This window comes from Corvus cornix, chromosome 5 (assembly GCF_000738735.6).
Source record: "Corvus cornix cornix isolate S_Up_H32 chromosome 5, ASM73873v5, whole genome shotgun sequence".
NCBI classification, from domain to species: Eukaryota; Metazoa; Chordata; class Aves; order Passeriformes; family Corvidae; genus Corvus; species Corvus cornix.
Genome location: NC_046335.1, coordinates 6629184 through 6645949, shown reverse-complemented (window position 1 = coordinate 6645949; position 16766 = coordinate 6629184). Strand labels below are relative to the sequence as shown.

At 40.5% G+C, this 16766-nt stretch overlaps 1 protein-coding gene across 4 annotated transcripts in view; it reads right to left on the bottom strand.

Annotated features, from left to right (window-relative positions):
- The window catches only part of SYNE2 (spectrin repeat containing nuclear envelope protein 2), a 175739-nt gene that overhangs the window by 110045 nt on the left and 48928 nt on the right, over positions 1–16766 (bottom strand). For all 4 annotated transcript variants that reach the window (XM_039553082.1, XM_039553080.1, XM_039553081.1 and 1 more), the window contains exons 27-41: positions 16241–16398; positions 15648–15795; positions 13894–14492; positions 13094–13273; positions 11988–12138; positions 10059–10217; positions 9197–9358; positions 6717–6818; positions 5263–5463; positions 4152–4317; positions 3274–3386; positions 2301–2503; positions 1821–1940; positions 1428–1716; positions 902–1071 (exon numbers count right to left, since the gene is read on the bottom strand). In XM_039553082.1, the coding sequence (XP_039409016.1) occupies positions 902–1071; positions 1428–1716; positions 1821–1940; positions 2301–2503; positions 3274–3386; positions 4152–4317; positions 5263–5463; positions 6717–6818; positions 9197–9358; positions 10059–10217; positions 11988–12138; positions 13094–13273; positions 13894–14492; positions 15648–15795; positions 16241–16398 (2921 nt within the window). The remainder of the gene's footprint in view (positions 1–901; positions 1072–1427; positions 1717–1820; positions 1941–2300; positions 2504–3273; positions 3387–4151; positions 4318–5262; positions 5464–6716; positions 6819–9196; positions 9359–10058; positions 10218–11987; positions 12139–13093; positions 13274–13893; positions 14493–15647; positions 15796–16240; positions 16399–16766) is intronic.

The following is a 16766-nucleotide window of genomic DNA, read 5'->3' as shown; positions in this document are numbered from 1 at the left end:
TAGAAGATACACATCACATTTAGTTGGGCGGGGGAGTCTTTGAAAAGAGATACAGACAACAAAACCAGCATATGCAATATGGGCTATGTTAGTACAATCCAGTGATTACTTTCCTGACCTTTACATCGGATTTCTCTTTGTGTGCTTTATAAGCATGCTTGCTGATCTGCTGCAGATGAACAGGTTGCATTTGTCCACAGGAAGTATGCAATGAGACATAAGTAACATTTGTATGTTCACATTTCGTGATGGAGTTCAGATATCTTCCAGATGGAACTTAAATGCCAACATTAGAAAATATGATCCCACACAAACAAATCCAAATAAATAGTCTGGATATAATTCTGTCAAGTACAGCAGGATAATCATGGACAAAAGCAAAGCTTCATTGTTTTGGGTTCTGCCCCTCAAGATTCATATTTTTTGGCAAATAAACAAAGCACAGCCTCGCATACATGAAGTGCTTTTGCGTCAAGTTCCCTGTTCCAGCTTCTCACTGCTGCTGCTCCTGTGGTGCATCTGCTGTTCACAAGTCTGCTCCTGCAAGGACCTGAGCATCTCTTCAGACATGCAGAGCACCTCCTCTCTTGTCTCCAACTCACTGTGAAGAGAATGCTCTGCATTCTGCTGTGCTGGCTCCCCCTGAGCGCCTCTTGTGCTCTGGGTACTGAGAGCTCAATAATACCAGAAGGCAACAGAAGATTCTCTGGATATTCATGACCACATTCAGGCCAAACTGTGACCTGTCCCTCCACAACTCTGCAGAAATACAATTATTCTGTAAGTATCTCATTCTGCTCCCAAAGAACAGAAATTTAATGGAACCGGTGCAGGAAGAAGAGAAAACAAGTCAATATAGCAGTAAGTGATCTCCACTGCCTCTTGGCAAATTCCACATTACCTGCTGTATTCGGTGGCCAGCTGACAGACCGTGTCCCACTTTTTCTGAAGCTCAGAAATAGTCTGCTGAACCTCTGGTTTCTTATTTTTCTCATTTCTCAATATACTTTCTCCTTGAGCTACCATGCTCTGTATTTTGGCCTCTCCTTCATCTCTGAGAGTTGTGATTTCCTGTTTTAAACAAGAATCAGAAGCAGTGCATTTACAACTATTTTTGTTACAAAATAAAAGGTATTACCATTATTTTTTCCATACTTTTCACACTGCTGTTCAAGGCAACAGAAGTCTTCTTCCAATATATTACATAACTGACACGTAAACAGATAGATCCTCTAATTTTCAAAGTCTGGGATAATTAAGCTGATTTATTAATTATACTCTGCAAAGAAGACCCGTATTGTGCTGACAAAAATAAAAGCTCAAATGACAAAACTAAAGACCATGAGCAGCTATCTTTCAGGAGGTTCTGACTCATCAAGCATTAGCTTGAGGTGGAAGGTGAAAAAGGAATATATTTAACACAATACCTTTATCTGATTAATCCGTTCGTCTGATGGCAACTCACTTTCTTGGGAACTCATTTTATTAAGAGCCTCCTCAAACTTTTTGATCCAGCAAGAAACATCCTGGGCAAGGTCTTCAAAATTCGATCCTTCCACTGGAAGTCTCTCAGTATTCCCTGTCATTTCACTTACACGTGTTATCAGTGCGTGGTACCTACTAATAAGATTACTGGCTTCTGAAAGGGTTTCATATTCTGTCAGCCCAGCCTCCCTCAAGGAATTTACTAGCTGAGCCAGGGAATCAAATGGTTTCCTGAAAAATAAAAAAAAAAATTAATCAACATCTATTTGTCGTAACAACATGGAACAACCTCGTTTAAAAGACAGTTCTTAGGTAGAGACCAAAAAACCCAATACCTCTGCATTAATAGTGTTTTATAGACATTTTCAAGTTCTGTAGCATCTTTATTGATCTCTTTTACTTGTTCCTCCTGAGTAGAGAGCCATTCTTCCAAGGCCATGCTGCTTTCTTCAAGGCTAAAGGAGGTAAAAATACAGACTCAGGTCAAAATAAGAGGCATTACATGGCTAAAACCTGCTGGCACCAGTGTTTTGCTGAAAAAGTAACATAAATGCTGTGACCAATCAAGAAAAATTTTAAACCTAAGCTTAATTTCAACTATCTTCATTCATGTCACTGAAATTGTCCATAGTTTCCACACAGGTCTGCTACGAAATTGAAAAAAACCACCCACATGAAAGATACAACAAAACATTTCCTCAAAATACCATCTTTTATAAAAAGAAGGGCGGTTTGCCATTCCCTGTGGCTGTTTAATAATGAATCATTTTATACCACTTGTGATTAAAATGTCAGACACAAGATTAGTTCCCTACCTACTGAGCTGCTGGAGAGAGGCACCAAGTTCCTTTTCCCGTTTCTGACATTTGGAGATCAGTCTTTGGAGCTCTGCCTCTTGATCTCTCACACGACTGTTGAGGTGGTTAATGCTTGCTTTGGGCAAGTAAGGCTTCACTTTATTCAGTAAAGCTTTAACCTCTTGGATGTCTCTATCTCTGCCTTCAGATGTTAGGAAGTGCTGAAAAGGAGCACAAACACAAGATGCATTTGTCAAATTTGCTGTAGTGTAATAGACATTTATGTTACAAGAGCTTTTCAGCTCCTGTTATCTCCACAGGTATTTTTTTCCAGCAATTCCAGTTCCTGAAAAGGAATATATGTTAATTCACAGTTTGCTGATTATTCCACATGTAAATGGAAAAGTTGCTCTTTGTAAAATAAGGAGAAAGTGGAGTTGATGACTTGTTTTTTTTCTCTGCAGTACTGGTACACACAGAAACAGGCAAGCAGCATCCAAATCTAGCACTGACATCACTATCTCCTGCTGCTGCTTAACTGTGATTGCTTCTTGCAGATGTGGCTTTTCCATCTGTTTTCTGTTCATTCTGTCTGACTTGGAGAGAAAATCTGGCTACAACAAATCAAATGCAAATTTTTCACATTTGAGTCCATTGGAGGTCAGAATTTCATGCTACTCTCTACATATTTGACTTTCTGCAGCCTTGCACACTGAAGTACCTGGTCAAGGTCCACTGACTTTCATTAACTACTGTCCTCTCTCTCACTTGCCCAAGTTGTCTGAACCTGAACACTGACACTTCATTTCAATTAAGTTTTATTTTCATTGTCCTTATTTTCCTAATGCTTTAAGTTATATGAGATGTTCTTTCAGCCTCAAGTTATAAAACCACTGCAGTTGAATTCAGTCCCAAGAACAGTCTCGTGGGTAAAAAGAGCAACACTTCAAGAACTATCAGCTTTAAAAATTACAGTATTTTAATACTTTACCTTTAGCCTCTGCAGTCTTTCCTCCAGTATGGGTTTTGTTTCTGAGGGCTCAAAGCAGTCCTTCAGAGACAGCTGAGTGCTGCTGAACCAGTCATTAAAATTCTTGCATTGACCTGAAAAAAAAAGAGTACATTCCAACTTTTTTCATTAATTGCATTCTGTAGAAGAAAATCCTATTTAACATGAAGACTTCAGACAATTTGCAACTATATTTATCAGTGCTACTGTCAAAGGTTGCTTTTTACTACAGCACATGTGACTGAAAATGCTGCAGCTCTTATTTTTTTTTTTTTACCCAACATTAGTTGACAATCAACACAACCGTTCTCTAGGAACAGTCTGTTATACACAGCAGTTTGGGCAAACAAGACCTGAATAGCCTAGTGGAAACTTTCCTCATTTTCACACACATTAATACTATTTAAAAAACGTTTGGAGACATGAGACTACCTCTGGGCTGAATTTCCAACCTGCACAATCCTGTGTCTTGCTTAAAGTCAAGAGTAATAACATTAGTTATTCTAATAACTAACTTTAAATAAAAAAATAATTGGAAAAAATTAAAACATTGGATTTCTAAATTAAAGTATTTTTAAATTAAATACTCTGAAATTTCTTCCTGAATTATGCTTTACACTTCTTTTATCTATTTTTTTAAACACAAAAATAAGAAACAAAATACTTTCATTCAGACTGAGTGGTTTGTTGGGATCAAAAGCCATTTCTCTCCAAATTTTTATCTTGTTCAGAACCCTGAGGCAGTTTGGGATACCAAAGCAGTTCCAGATACCTAACCAATTCATTGCACAACCTTTAAGTCATTGTGGTGGTCAGTGCAAACCTGTAAAGGTAAATAATTACGAAATGTGTTCACTTACGATTCAAAACACCAATAAAGTGATCTTGAAGCACATGTTTCTTGTTATTAAATAAATCAGTGACACATTTGAGCTGCTTATTTAATTCATCCACATCAGGACAATCCGTCTCTTCCTGGAGTAATGCCACAAGGTGTTCTTGTTGCAGAATTTTCTGGTGTATCTCCTAAGGTTTAAAAAAAACAGGGACATTTTTAAAATGTTTCGAAAAGAAAATTTTGAAGAGGAAGCAGAAGTTCACTGTACAGAGCTGCTTTAGTACAACCTAGAGTTTTGCAAAAGGGTTTAGCCCTGCCTATGTGTCAAAATAATTTAAGTTATGTTGGCATTAACAAGGCAATCAGTAGGTAGGTGTAAGCACTAAACTCTCCTTGAGCAGTGTGTATACACCTGTAAGCATACATAACCAGAGAACAGATATGTGAACAGTGCCATTGTATGTTCCAGAGCATATAATACTTACAAGCTAAAATGCCTTAGCTGCCACAGGCATTATTTCACCCCCTAAATTCCTTATTCTGTGAATCAAGACCCCATGGGCTGAAAGGTAACTTAGAGGGAGCTGGAGAATTAATTAAAAGCTCCATCTTTCCTCCAATGGCTGTAACTTCGCTGCCCCAAACACTAGTGGTTTCACACCCACAATGTACATAATCCACTCACTGCTCCACAGGAGGTTTAAATCTTGCCAGCCTAAGCCTCCAAGCTCGAGTTTCAGCAAGTATTTGGCTGAAATTGTCTACTGGGAGCTCCCCTTGCAGTCAGGCTCAGGTGGCACAAAGGCATTCTCTGTATATTACCCAGTCTCAGAAACTATACAGCCCAAACACCCACCACTGCTTGAACATATCCTGGGTGACAATATTGCTGTTGTGCCTAGGATTAACCATTTCCAACAGCTGCAAGGGTTAACTAAATATATCTGACAATTCCAGTAAAAAGAGGCTTTTCTTCCATGTTTCTGGCAACTTAAGGAAATATTCAAGCCAGGCTCTTCACTTGAGTTATTCCAGCAGTTTACAATTTACACAGGATGAACACTTATGAACACTTGCCCAAGAGAGAAATTGTACACAAGTTTATAAAATACACGCTATTTGTGGCATGCTACCTCTAGTTTAGTAAAGATCTCTAAGGTGTCTGAAGGAGATAAAGCTTTGAGAAGTGATTCAGTCATTCCAATCTGTGTCTTGGCCAGATCAAGGTCTCCTTTCAGTTCTGCTGCATTCACGGTGAGTTCACTGGTCCCTCGCTTCACTGACAAGAGCTCTTTTATTAGCTCCATTTTTTGCACAACAGATGATCTGATGACCTTAAAATTGGAAATAAACATACGTCAATTATAACTGGATTGATTTCCTAGAATATTACAAAAATCCATGAGAGACATAAAAAGAAATTAAGTGATCTGAAGTCCAGATGTTTCAATTACAGTTTGTTTCGATTTGTTTCCCTCCCACTCCAGTACTTAAGTCCTGCTTTTCTGAGGAAGACTGATCTCACTTCATCTTTATTAGCATTTTTACTGGTGCTGTTTTATTAACGAATTGATTTATCCATCTCTTCAGTGCCTACTCTGAGCTGGATAAAAGCCTTACTTGAGCTTCAGCTGCCATGAAAAAGAGGGTGACAGCTCTCTTTGTAACACACCTCCCTGCAGTGATTCCACTGGGGAAAATTCCTCACAGTGACCCAAAATAACGCCAGCAGAGAGGTGGGGAGCTCTGGCTCGAGACTATTCACTAAGGATCAACAGGTCCTGAATGTCGTTCCTGACTTGCATGAGGCAGCAGCTCAGTGGGATCACATGGTGGGACACCACCCTAGGGACTCAGGGCACCTGGTGCTCCCGAGGAGCACAGTGTGCACAGAACAAGGTTGCTGAGTCCTTCCCTAAGCTCCTTAGATCACTTTACCCAGTGAAACTCCTCTGAGTTCACTGCCTGCTGAGGATAAACACAGAAATAGCCAAACGGGGTCAAGCTCAAGGTGCATCTGAGAGACACAGCGAGCAGGTGATCAGGGAACTGCTACAGGAGCAAGGTAGGCTAACACGGTCCTAAACAAGAATTTATTCTTTGCTGTGTGAAGCTAACACAGAAAGATGAAGATTTCCTTGTGATAGCCCAAAGGAAAACATCACAGTAAACATCACTCTATGCAAGAAACTGCACATTACCAAGCTGCATTAAGCTATGTCAAGGCAAAGGTAGAGTCAGCAAAGCTGAGTTCCTGGGATCCCCAAAGATGTGATGAGGTTCATTGTGCCCTGTTGTTGGCCAGCAGCTAACACCAGATATCACTGATACCAACCTCTCTGAGCAGGCCCAAGTGACTAAAAAAGCACAGAAGTGAGAAAGACCTTTGTGTTTAAAATGACAGGTTTGGTTCTAACAGCCTTAGAGATACAACAAATGAAATGCCACTGCCCACTGGCAACAAAATGCCTCCAACTCTCCTTGTGTAGATTTAAGTAAAACCAGTAACTGATTGTGGCAAAGCAATACTAGAAGCAGGCCTACAGTAAGGAGTACTGGTGCAGCAGCTGTAAAAGCTTCTTTGTACCTGTAGCTCCAGTGGAGGTTCATTACTATTCAGAAGTTCTTCTATCTCAGCCACCGTGTTGTCGAATTTTTGGAGTTTCTGCTCTTGGACTCGTAAGCATGCCTAAAGGCAGAAAAAACCGCATCAGTAACTCTGCTTCCCCCCAAATTAAATCTCCATGTTTCTGTTAGAAAATTATATTAAAATATTCTGATTATGCCTTTTGGCATATAGAGGTGTCACAATTTGTTCATTTCCTGATTTTCATTTTAGCAATTCTGGCATTTTATGTATTCAAGTCAGAAACACTATGTTTCTCAGGAAAAGCAGCTGATAATGTAAATCCAGCATATATTTAAGAATCTTAATTATTTTGCTTCAAGTAAATTTTCAGGAAGGTAATTTTAATTTTGCATTTATGTCTTGCTGCTCCTATTAAAAGGGATATTCTCAGATGTCACAGATTTGAAGTCAAGAATTGGCATCCTGGTGGCACGTGCTTTGGTATGGATGTGATAAAATACAACACACATTGTAAGCACTTTTTAAATGTAAATCCTTTGCATATGGAAAGACCTCCACTCATTTGAATGTACATTGGAACAAGTAATGTGAAGGTAAAATGCCAGCTTCAACTTATGAACAGGATAATCACATTGTCTCATATTCTCAAATTGATATTCCAGGCTCCCTGAGGACAAAGCATTCCTTTTGTAGTCTCTGTACAAGCAATTACCAAAACCCATTCATGTGCTGCAGCCCTTAAAAGAGTCTGTATTTGCATACAGGCTACAGGGGAAAGCAGAACTTCTCTCACATTATTTATACTACAATTATCCTTAAATACACAGTCCGCTAATTCACTGCTCTGTTCTTTTGTGACAGGCTCCTTGAAAACACATGCACCAGTGCTCTGCTCACAAAGGACCCTGGGTTTCAACCCTGTGTAACATGATACACATTGCAACAGTTGGGGGTCTTTTTGGAATTAACATAAATGTAGAGATGTTTCAGGGTCAACAAAAGAAGAGGAGTAATACAGCAGTAAATCAACCCAGTGCCCTCTGCACTCGGGATCGTTTTACAGAAATTCCAACGTACTGGATTCAGTTTTCTCTCCTTCTATTCCGCTTTTTTAGTAGCTCATGGGAACATGGTTTCTGTGTCCCTTGCCCTCTTCTCCCTCCTCTTCTGAGACTTATCTCTCACAAGGAAGCAGCAGAATAACCTTAGTGTAGCCACTCCAGCACAGCCCTTCCTAAGGAGGAGCAGAGTCACACTGAGGGCATGGTCACGTCATGCTGGACTTGAGCATTTTCCAGGTAACAAAATGGCCCTAAAGATGCATTTTCCAGCTGGTGCATTTTCACTGGAGCCTCCAGGGACCTAAACTACTGCACGTAAATTCTGGCAATACAACGGTAAAGACAACAATGATGTGATAAAATATCCAGTGCTGCACAGTGGGTATGCCACTGTTTCCTAGTGAATATCTGTACACAAAGAGCACCTTGGCTTTTTACTGCTCTGCAAATTAAAACAAATGAGCAGTGCTAACAGTAGGAGGAAAGCTGCAAACATGCATAATAAAAACCAGGCCATTTGTAGCTTGTAAACACTGAGGAAACTCTGCCTGCAAATTTTCCAACAAGAGGATACAGGATATATTTCTGTCTCAATCACACTCAAGCAGGAAATTATTTTTGCTTAGTAGACACTGGTTATGACCACAACAAAGCAGCATAGCTGGTCTATTGTGGCCCTAAAGTTAGAAATTAAAATATTTACCCCGTATGTGAAGCTCTTCAATGGCACAGACCTAGTGCATGTGATTTTACACCCAGCTGCACCCTGATACCAAGAATTAATGTTATAATCTGTGCTAACGGGGCACAGGCATCCCAGGCTCTGCTGCTCTCTACCCCTGTGCAGCCCCTAGAGATGCTCAGCAGCCACTCTCCACTGAGGCTGCAAAAAGTTACAGTGAGGAACATACTGGGACAGGGGGAAAACAAACCACCTCTGCAACCTCTTCTTGAGCTGTGCATTGCCCAGCTGTCCCAGAGGCTCCAGCATCTGATAGGCCTCTGATAAACTGATAGGCCCTTTCTACCTAGAAAATGAATCATTAGCCTATACACACTCTCTTCTTTCTTCTCTGTGCACCACTGTACTCCAGGCTACAAGCTCTACAGGCCTTCTCTTTGCTCCATGTGTTTGTACACACAAAGGAATGAGGGGGCTTTTGTAGTCAAAAGCAGCATTTGCAGCGTTGCATTGACTGAAAATCATTTACTACACATATACACTATCTGTGCATTTGTTTCCAAGACCTGTATCCCCAAAGACAGGCAACATCCTTAGTGAAACTGCCCATGCAGATACAACTGCAAATGTTACAACTTCCTCTGCAGGTATTTCTATGCAACGTGCATGTTTACAGCCCAAAGTCTGTATCACTATGGTATAAATGAAAGGTAAAAAATTTCCATTCAAATTACCTTCAACTGAGTGAGGTCCTCCTCAGTCAGGCAATGGTCTTCTGCATTCTTGAGCTCTGCGTTTGCCCAAGCGTCGATTGTGCCAGATAAACTCAGGAGTTTGTCCCACAAAGCCTGAGCTCTCCCCAAATTATCACAGTAGTTTTCGGTCTTCTCACTGATCTACCATTAGATTGATAGACAGAAAGCACACACGGGTTTTAAAGTATGTTGAGTTATATTCTAAAAGCAAAAGCAGCACAATAAAAAAGGAGCAAGATGAAACCACCCACAAAAACAAGCAAGGCAAAGGGAAAAAAAAAAAAATCTCGTGTCTTCACAGTAAACTGGTCATGGAGAAGATATTTAAATCCCTGCCACACATGTCACCAAACATACCAATCACAACAGCAGCTTGCCAGTTTTAAGGCAGGTTTAGGAAGGAGCCTTGCTCATTAATGTTTATCTACTCCCAGTAAATACCATTTAATCTCAGTATTGATGCACTGCTTAGATCGACAGCAGCGAACATTTCTCACCAAAAGCACCAGCACTCTAATTTTCCAGATTGTCTCTAAAGTCTAAATCCATAGAAGTTGTTACAGAAGCTTACAGATTCATGCAGAAAGCACAAATATTGCCTTTCTGCATTTTCTAGAATTATTTACTGCCAAGGAGCACTGATGATACCAACTACCTGAGAGATCAGAAACGTTACATGCATAGATACTCTGCAAGCTTTGTCTGGTAAACAGTTGGATTTATCTCTTAAGAATCTCTGCCATATTGTACTTAATTTATTCGAAATATCACACCCGTGTCAGAATCAATTACTATAATGCATAACAGATAAGACCACCCTGATAATTTACTTTTTACATACATCCAGCCATCTGTCCACAATAATGTTAGCTTCATTCTCGAACGGAGGCTCCTCAAAGCTTCTCATTTTATTCAGCTGGAATTGCAGATTTTTGCAGATCTGATTTATTTTGTCTACATCTTCGGAGTGATCATTAAATTCCTCTTTTGCCTCTTCAATCTGTGAAAAAGACCACATGGATTTTTGTGAGCATATTTGCTTATGATTGTTTATTCAGCAAAATATTTTTAACTGATTTGCTGGGGTTTTTTTGGTTAGAGAAACAACAGCATTACACAAAATAATCTATTTTATGATGAGACTAGGAATGCATTCTGTGTTGTTACATCCCTGCCATGCTGACAGGAATATTTCCCTGTTAGAAATCTGTATCATTCTGTCATTGGCTGCAGAACAGCTGAGTGGGAATATGGATAATTTATTTCTAAGAGAGCCAAAGCCACAGTTTGCTTTTAAAGTCCTAAGTGCCAGATCCAAGGGGACCGTACCTTGGTTACAGAGATAAACCTTGGTTACAGAGATAAACAATGCACAGTGTGATTATCATCTGAGATACTATTACAAATATAACCTGCATTTGATCCCTAGGTTTTGAACTTTTTACAAAAAAAAAAAAAAAAAAAAAAAAAAAAAAAAAGCTTAAATTCTACTTAAACACAGACACTGTCAAATATGGCACTGCCAGAAACTTGAAACATCTCTTCCTCCTGCTTTCTATTTAAACACCAAGCTGCTTCTTTGTGCTCAATTGGAATGTCAGTGTTTACAAACAACATGGAAGCTTCCTGGAAAAGAAACACTGACCTCTAGTGCTAGGCACTTTGATGTTAACAGCTCTCCTTATTTCCCACAGACATCCTGGGAAATTACATCTTCCCATACTGACACCGCCGGGGGAGGGATGGCAAAGCAGCTCTCACAAACCAAAACAAAGCAAAGGACTTTCTCTGCTGTTATTTTATATAACTCTATATAACAAATCATCAGCACCCAAGGACATGCCTGTACTGTGCCACAGCAATTCCAGACCACAGCTCTGGGAGTAGAAATTGCACAGCTCAGGGTGAGGAGGGAGGGTTGTTCCCAGAGAGGGGTCTCCATAGAAGCAGGGGCTGGGATAGTCAGGCAATGCTCCCCCTGCAGCAGGAGCCTGGGTGATACAAGGTGCCCCAAGTCTCGAGGGACCAAGAAGAGACTCTGCCTCAGCTAAAGGGGAATGGCACAAGGAGACACCATCCCATTGCCTGAGGGAAGACACCACACATTCCTTCTTAAATTTAACCATCCCAGGCACTGCCTGAGAGCAAACACTCCCAGATGGTATGGGTGATGCCTCATCAGAAAGCCTAAAAATAGGATCTGAACAACCAGTTATATAACCCAGGACATGTGAAACCTGTACGGTAAAATGGTCACGATGGACATGCTGCTGTTCACTAATCTGTTACCACAGACAACTATGTCCAGTAGCTGTATTCATTCAGCCAAGAAGCTGGCTGTCACATTTTTGTGTGAAAAGCTGGAAAACTTTAAATTAAATGAAGGGGTGTCTAGCAGTACCTGCTCATTCAGTATGAGTAGTTCATGAAGTAATGTAAAAGCAACTGCAAATGTTTAACTGCTGTCAAAGACAGCTTGGAACAAAAGGACAGGACTTAATCTCATCTTCATACTAGATCCTAGTTCTTACATGGGGTTTGGTTTTGTTGCTTTAAGCCCTCTCCTTTATGAGACCTTGATTCACTAAGAAAAAATAGACTTAAATCTTCATAAAACAAGAATATGGAGTCCCTAAACGTATTTTGCAAGCCAAAGTGAAAGCAAGGCCTTCACATCTGCCCTGAAGGTTGAGGGTACAAGGGCAACTCTGCATCTGAATGTTCCCAGGAAAGGCTTTTCTTTCCTTTCCACTGAGTTCTTGTTACTCACCTTTGCTATTAGTCTGTTCAAATTCTCCTTCCCCATGTAGGAAGTTTGCTGGGAAAGCACAATCTCCTGTTTCTGGATGATGCTGGTCAGACTCGTTTTGCAGCTTTGATACTGCTTCAGGAGCTCCAAAACCCTCGCACACTGCTCCTGGCTATTAAAAAGAGATGCATTATTTATGGCCCAAGCATAAACCTGCAGCCTCAACCTCCTGTCTGCTTTCTTCTCCAATATTCACACACGTGGGGAATGTGACAACTACGTCTGGATGAGAGAAAAGGAGTGATGAACTGTACCAGTCTTAAATCCTGCAATAAGGTGCAATACCTGTATCCAGACAGTTTTTGGAATCAGAAATGCCCTTGACCACCATATGCCTCTGATCCACATTTAACTGTGATAAGCAGTTGTGTTGATCCTCTCCACCAGAAAGGTGAGCTCAGTCACCAGTAAACTGAAACATCACGTGCAGCAGATCCCACAACAGCCTGGATGGTGGACATCAGCCCATCCTTCAGTGGGGTATGAGAACAGGTTAATCCCACTTGTGCAAGCCATGAGAATTAACCAGAACTGTGCCAGCCCGTGCAAAGCCCCTGGGCATCTTCAAAAACCATATGTGAAGCACAGATGCCCTGGGTGATCAACCATGGCCTTTCCCAGTCCCCACTCTCACAGAAAAACCAAGCTCCTTTTATTTTGCTGCAGAAGAGACTGTTTTCCCACATCCTTTTCTGTTTCTTTCAGCTTGTCTTTTCTTTTTCATTGTGCTGGGATGAAATTCAAAGCAAATACAGAAGACACACCATTCCCAGCAGCAGCCAGGTTTTTCTTCTGGATACCAATTAAGTCCAACACATCGCTGCATACCTGCTAAATGATGGGACTGTGACGTTTTAAAAATATGCAAAATTCATGAGCTTTGGCTGCAAATTTCCATGTGCAATTCTGGGCTTATTGACAGTTTATGTCATCACAATGGTAACACTGCCACTGTAGCAGTGTTTACTTTACCTTAAGGTATGGTCTAGAGCTTTTTTCTGTTGGATTTCACAAGCAAACTTCTTACTTGTACAATACTACTTTAAAATGCAGTTTTTCCTCCTTACCATTCAGCAAGCAAGAGCTTTGTATCCTCCCATAACCTCTCTGTAACTCTGCACTGCTCATTTGCTTCCTCTGCTTTCTCCTCGTCAATCTGTGGGAGCTTATTAGCAATTTCCTGCATAGGTTTCATTTCAGCAGCAGCACGATCCAATTCCTTTTCCAATTCTGTTAATGATTTTATCCTTTATTAGAAAAAAATGAAATACAGCCTTATATTAAAGTAAGCCTTTGATTTGGTTCACAAGGTAATTATTAAGTCCTCTAGAAATTCATCTGAGCTCCACATACTGTATTAAATGACATCATAAAAAGTCTAATTTGATCTTCAATTCATGTAATCTGACACAGGCCCTCAGATGAGTTATGCTGACCTCAGCACTGTGAGAAGGTAATCCAAATCCTAAAGGGCTGTTGGGTCTGTATGAACACAGTGAAATTAATTTGTGTTAAAAGGTAAGTAAAGCCCATCCACCTCACGCTGCACAGTTTCAGATTGGGTCCCCTTGCTGGGCACTGATGCACCTGATCTCCCTGTTTGACAGTTTTCTTACTGAAAACTAAGATCACAATCACCAATCTCCTATCTTTTTCTTCTTCAATGCTGCTTCAAACACACATATATAAAGGAGTTTAAAAAAATGGAGACGGCTTCTTTTTTCAGGCTGTGATGGAACAAATAAAAAATTCACAGCTTCTGTCAGTGTTCCACAGATACTTCAAATTTAAATGCTCTCCTGCAGAGGGGTCACAGGCTGACTCCACTGAAATTATGCAACTAAAAGAGCTTTTAAAAAGAGTTCACCTTTTTTGAATAGCTGGAATTGTTGGGTCCTTCAAGCCTACTTTGTTAATTCTGTCACGTAGATCTTGAATGTTTTTAAGGAGTTCACTGTTTTTTCTGGAGAAAGTCCTGTATAAGTCTTTTTCTTCTGTAAGCACCTGCTCACTTGGGTGTTCATGAACAGCATTTAGCTCTTCAGATAAAGTCAGAACAAGGTTTTCACAGCAAGTCTTTCTCCCACATTCAGCATCTTCCAAACAGATATCAACAGTCTTCAGGCGTTCGTCCAAAAATTTAGCCTCTTCTGCCATACGAGAAACTTCTTGTGCAGCCTCCCTCAAAGCTTTTCCCTGTATTTCAGGTTGATCTGGGGGATCTGGGAGACATTTGATGGAAGACTGGATCTTCCTCAGTGAGGCCATAAAAGCTTCCAGATCTTTAAGGACTGTCTCACGGATCTGCATTTTATGGCTCATTTCTTCAAGCTGGTTTTGATAGTAAATCATAATTTTGCTTGCAGCTTGCAGGTCTATTGGATTAAATTCATCCCTTGCTGAACTATCTAGGTGTTCCAATTGTTTGCATACTTCAATCTGATTTAATATGGATCTCTGCAGCTCCTGAAATTGAGAAAATGACCAACCGTGTTAGCGAGTGAAAGAAAACATATATCCTGCATTCAAGCTGAAAAACAAATTATACTACCAGTAAAAAAGGATACTAAACAGGGTGGTTAAGACAGAAAACCTATTCTGGATGTCAGTGAAGGGAAGGAAAAAGAACAAAATCTTCAAATAAAATGTTATTCCACACACAGGGAATTTGATCAGCACTACAGAAAAAGCTCAAGACTCCTTCCAGCAATCAGCCACGAAGGAGAGAAAGATGATTTCCTGGGACTGAAAGCAGCAGGCTCTCACAGCAGGACATCAGTCAGAGCACAGGCAGGCCCAGAGATATTTATTACTCTGCCATCTTTTCAGTTCTTTATGCTATAGTTTTGGAGCAGACTTCCATGCATTTAAAAATCTCCTGGTGCAGCCTGCAGGCTCTCTGGTTACAGCCCTCAAAGAGCAGCGTGTTATGGTTGTGAAAGCCCAGCAGTGCAGAGAGCTGGGCAAAAATTCTGGGTCCTTGCAGCCAAAACTGGTAAGACAGAGTACACATGCTCTCTGCTCTACAGCCTGAGAGACCTAAACCCTACTTCACTGGAGAGCCAAGGGCAGACAAATGCAAACTTTCAGTTCTGTGTAGCTGTCAGTGTGCTCAGCCCAGAGGGCAAGCCCAGAATAAAACAATATTCACCCTGCCTAGTGGACCAGGGTGTGGGCACCAGATACTGATAGCAGGTGAACAATTACTGCACCCACACAGAGCTTCCAAACCCATCCTGAGCTGTGCTCAGGTACTCCAGCAGATGTGACACAGGCACCTTGGACAAGCTCATGAATTAACAGAACATTATGTGTAGGACTCCACAAAGTGATGTAAGGCCAGGAGTGAACACCACAAATCTGCACCAAACAGAGCATTCCCCAATGAAATGTTAACAATGGTTTTTAAAGTAGAACCTACTGAGGGCCCCTGGCTGGCTCTACAGGACCATGATGTTTAAAACACAGGGACTAAAATGCTGTTACAGATTTTAGAAGGTTTGGGAGGTCTTGTAAGCAGTCCCAACCTCCTGAGTGAAAATCCCATGAAGTTCCCTACTTCCTAGACAGTAAAACCTATCCTCAGTTTTTGCTAGGTGTGGTCTCAGCATCTTCCCTTACCTTCAGTTCCCTATAAGCAAGGTCACTGTTCATCAGATTAAACTGCTGGATGTCCTTTTTCTTCAGCCGCTGATCCAATTCACAGAGAAGGATGGATTCATTTTCTATTGGCAAAACAATTTCCAAAGCAGTCCTCAAAGAGTTCATTCTGCAAGAAAAGTAACAAAACATGAACTGGGAAAGCAAGCAAGAAAAGACACTCAATATTTTTAAGCACAAAAAGCCACAAAAATAATGCAACTGCCTAACAGATCTAATCCTCACCCTCCTGAGGCCAAATGAGTTTTTCTTTGATTAATGAGAAAAGCAGTGTGAATCACCATGAATTTAACCAAAAGATGAAAGGAAGTAACAGCAATACACGGGACTATTGCACAGTTATGTTACAAAGATCTGGCTCTGCTCTTCTTGGGGAGACTCACACTATCTGCCATGCATATATGAATGAAGGAAAATTAAGAACAGCTTAATTTTATGCAATGAAGAAGAGGTTAAAAGCGTGCAGGTATTTTCTGCAACACACACTATTCCCTTCACAACACACATAATTATTTACAATTCCTTAGCTAATATCATTAAGTGTTATTTTATACCTGGTACTTATAATATCCTGAAGTTCTTTCCACTCTCCTTGTAGCTTGTTTCTTGCCTCAGAGATAGCAGCCTGCTGCACTTCAGCCACCAGATTTTCTAAGGTAGATGAGATATTTTCCAGTTGTGTCCAACCAGAACTGATTTCACTGTCTGTTACCTAGAAGATAAGCAGTACTAATGCATTAATATGATCCTGTATTTCTCAGCGGAGAGTTTATAAAAATACAGTCACAAGAGTCTCTACAAAAACTGTGAAAACATCACTTGAAAGTAAGAGTATTCACTGCCTTTTCTCCCCTTTAAGACTCCATTTTTAGCTGCATGCAAACCTCTAGCAACTTTTCATGATGACAATTTCCATGTCAGATATATGCCTCGGCTACATTTTTTAAAAGGTTCAATAAATATGGGTCAGCCATTTTTACAACAAGAATGAAAATATCTCCACCTAGCTATGTTCAAAAGAAAAACAAATGTAGAACTGAACCAAGTTCTGAGATACTCAATAAGGCTTTGTAGTCCTTT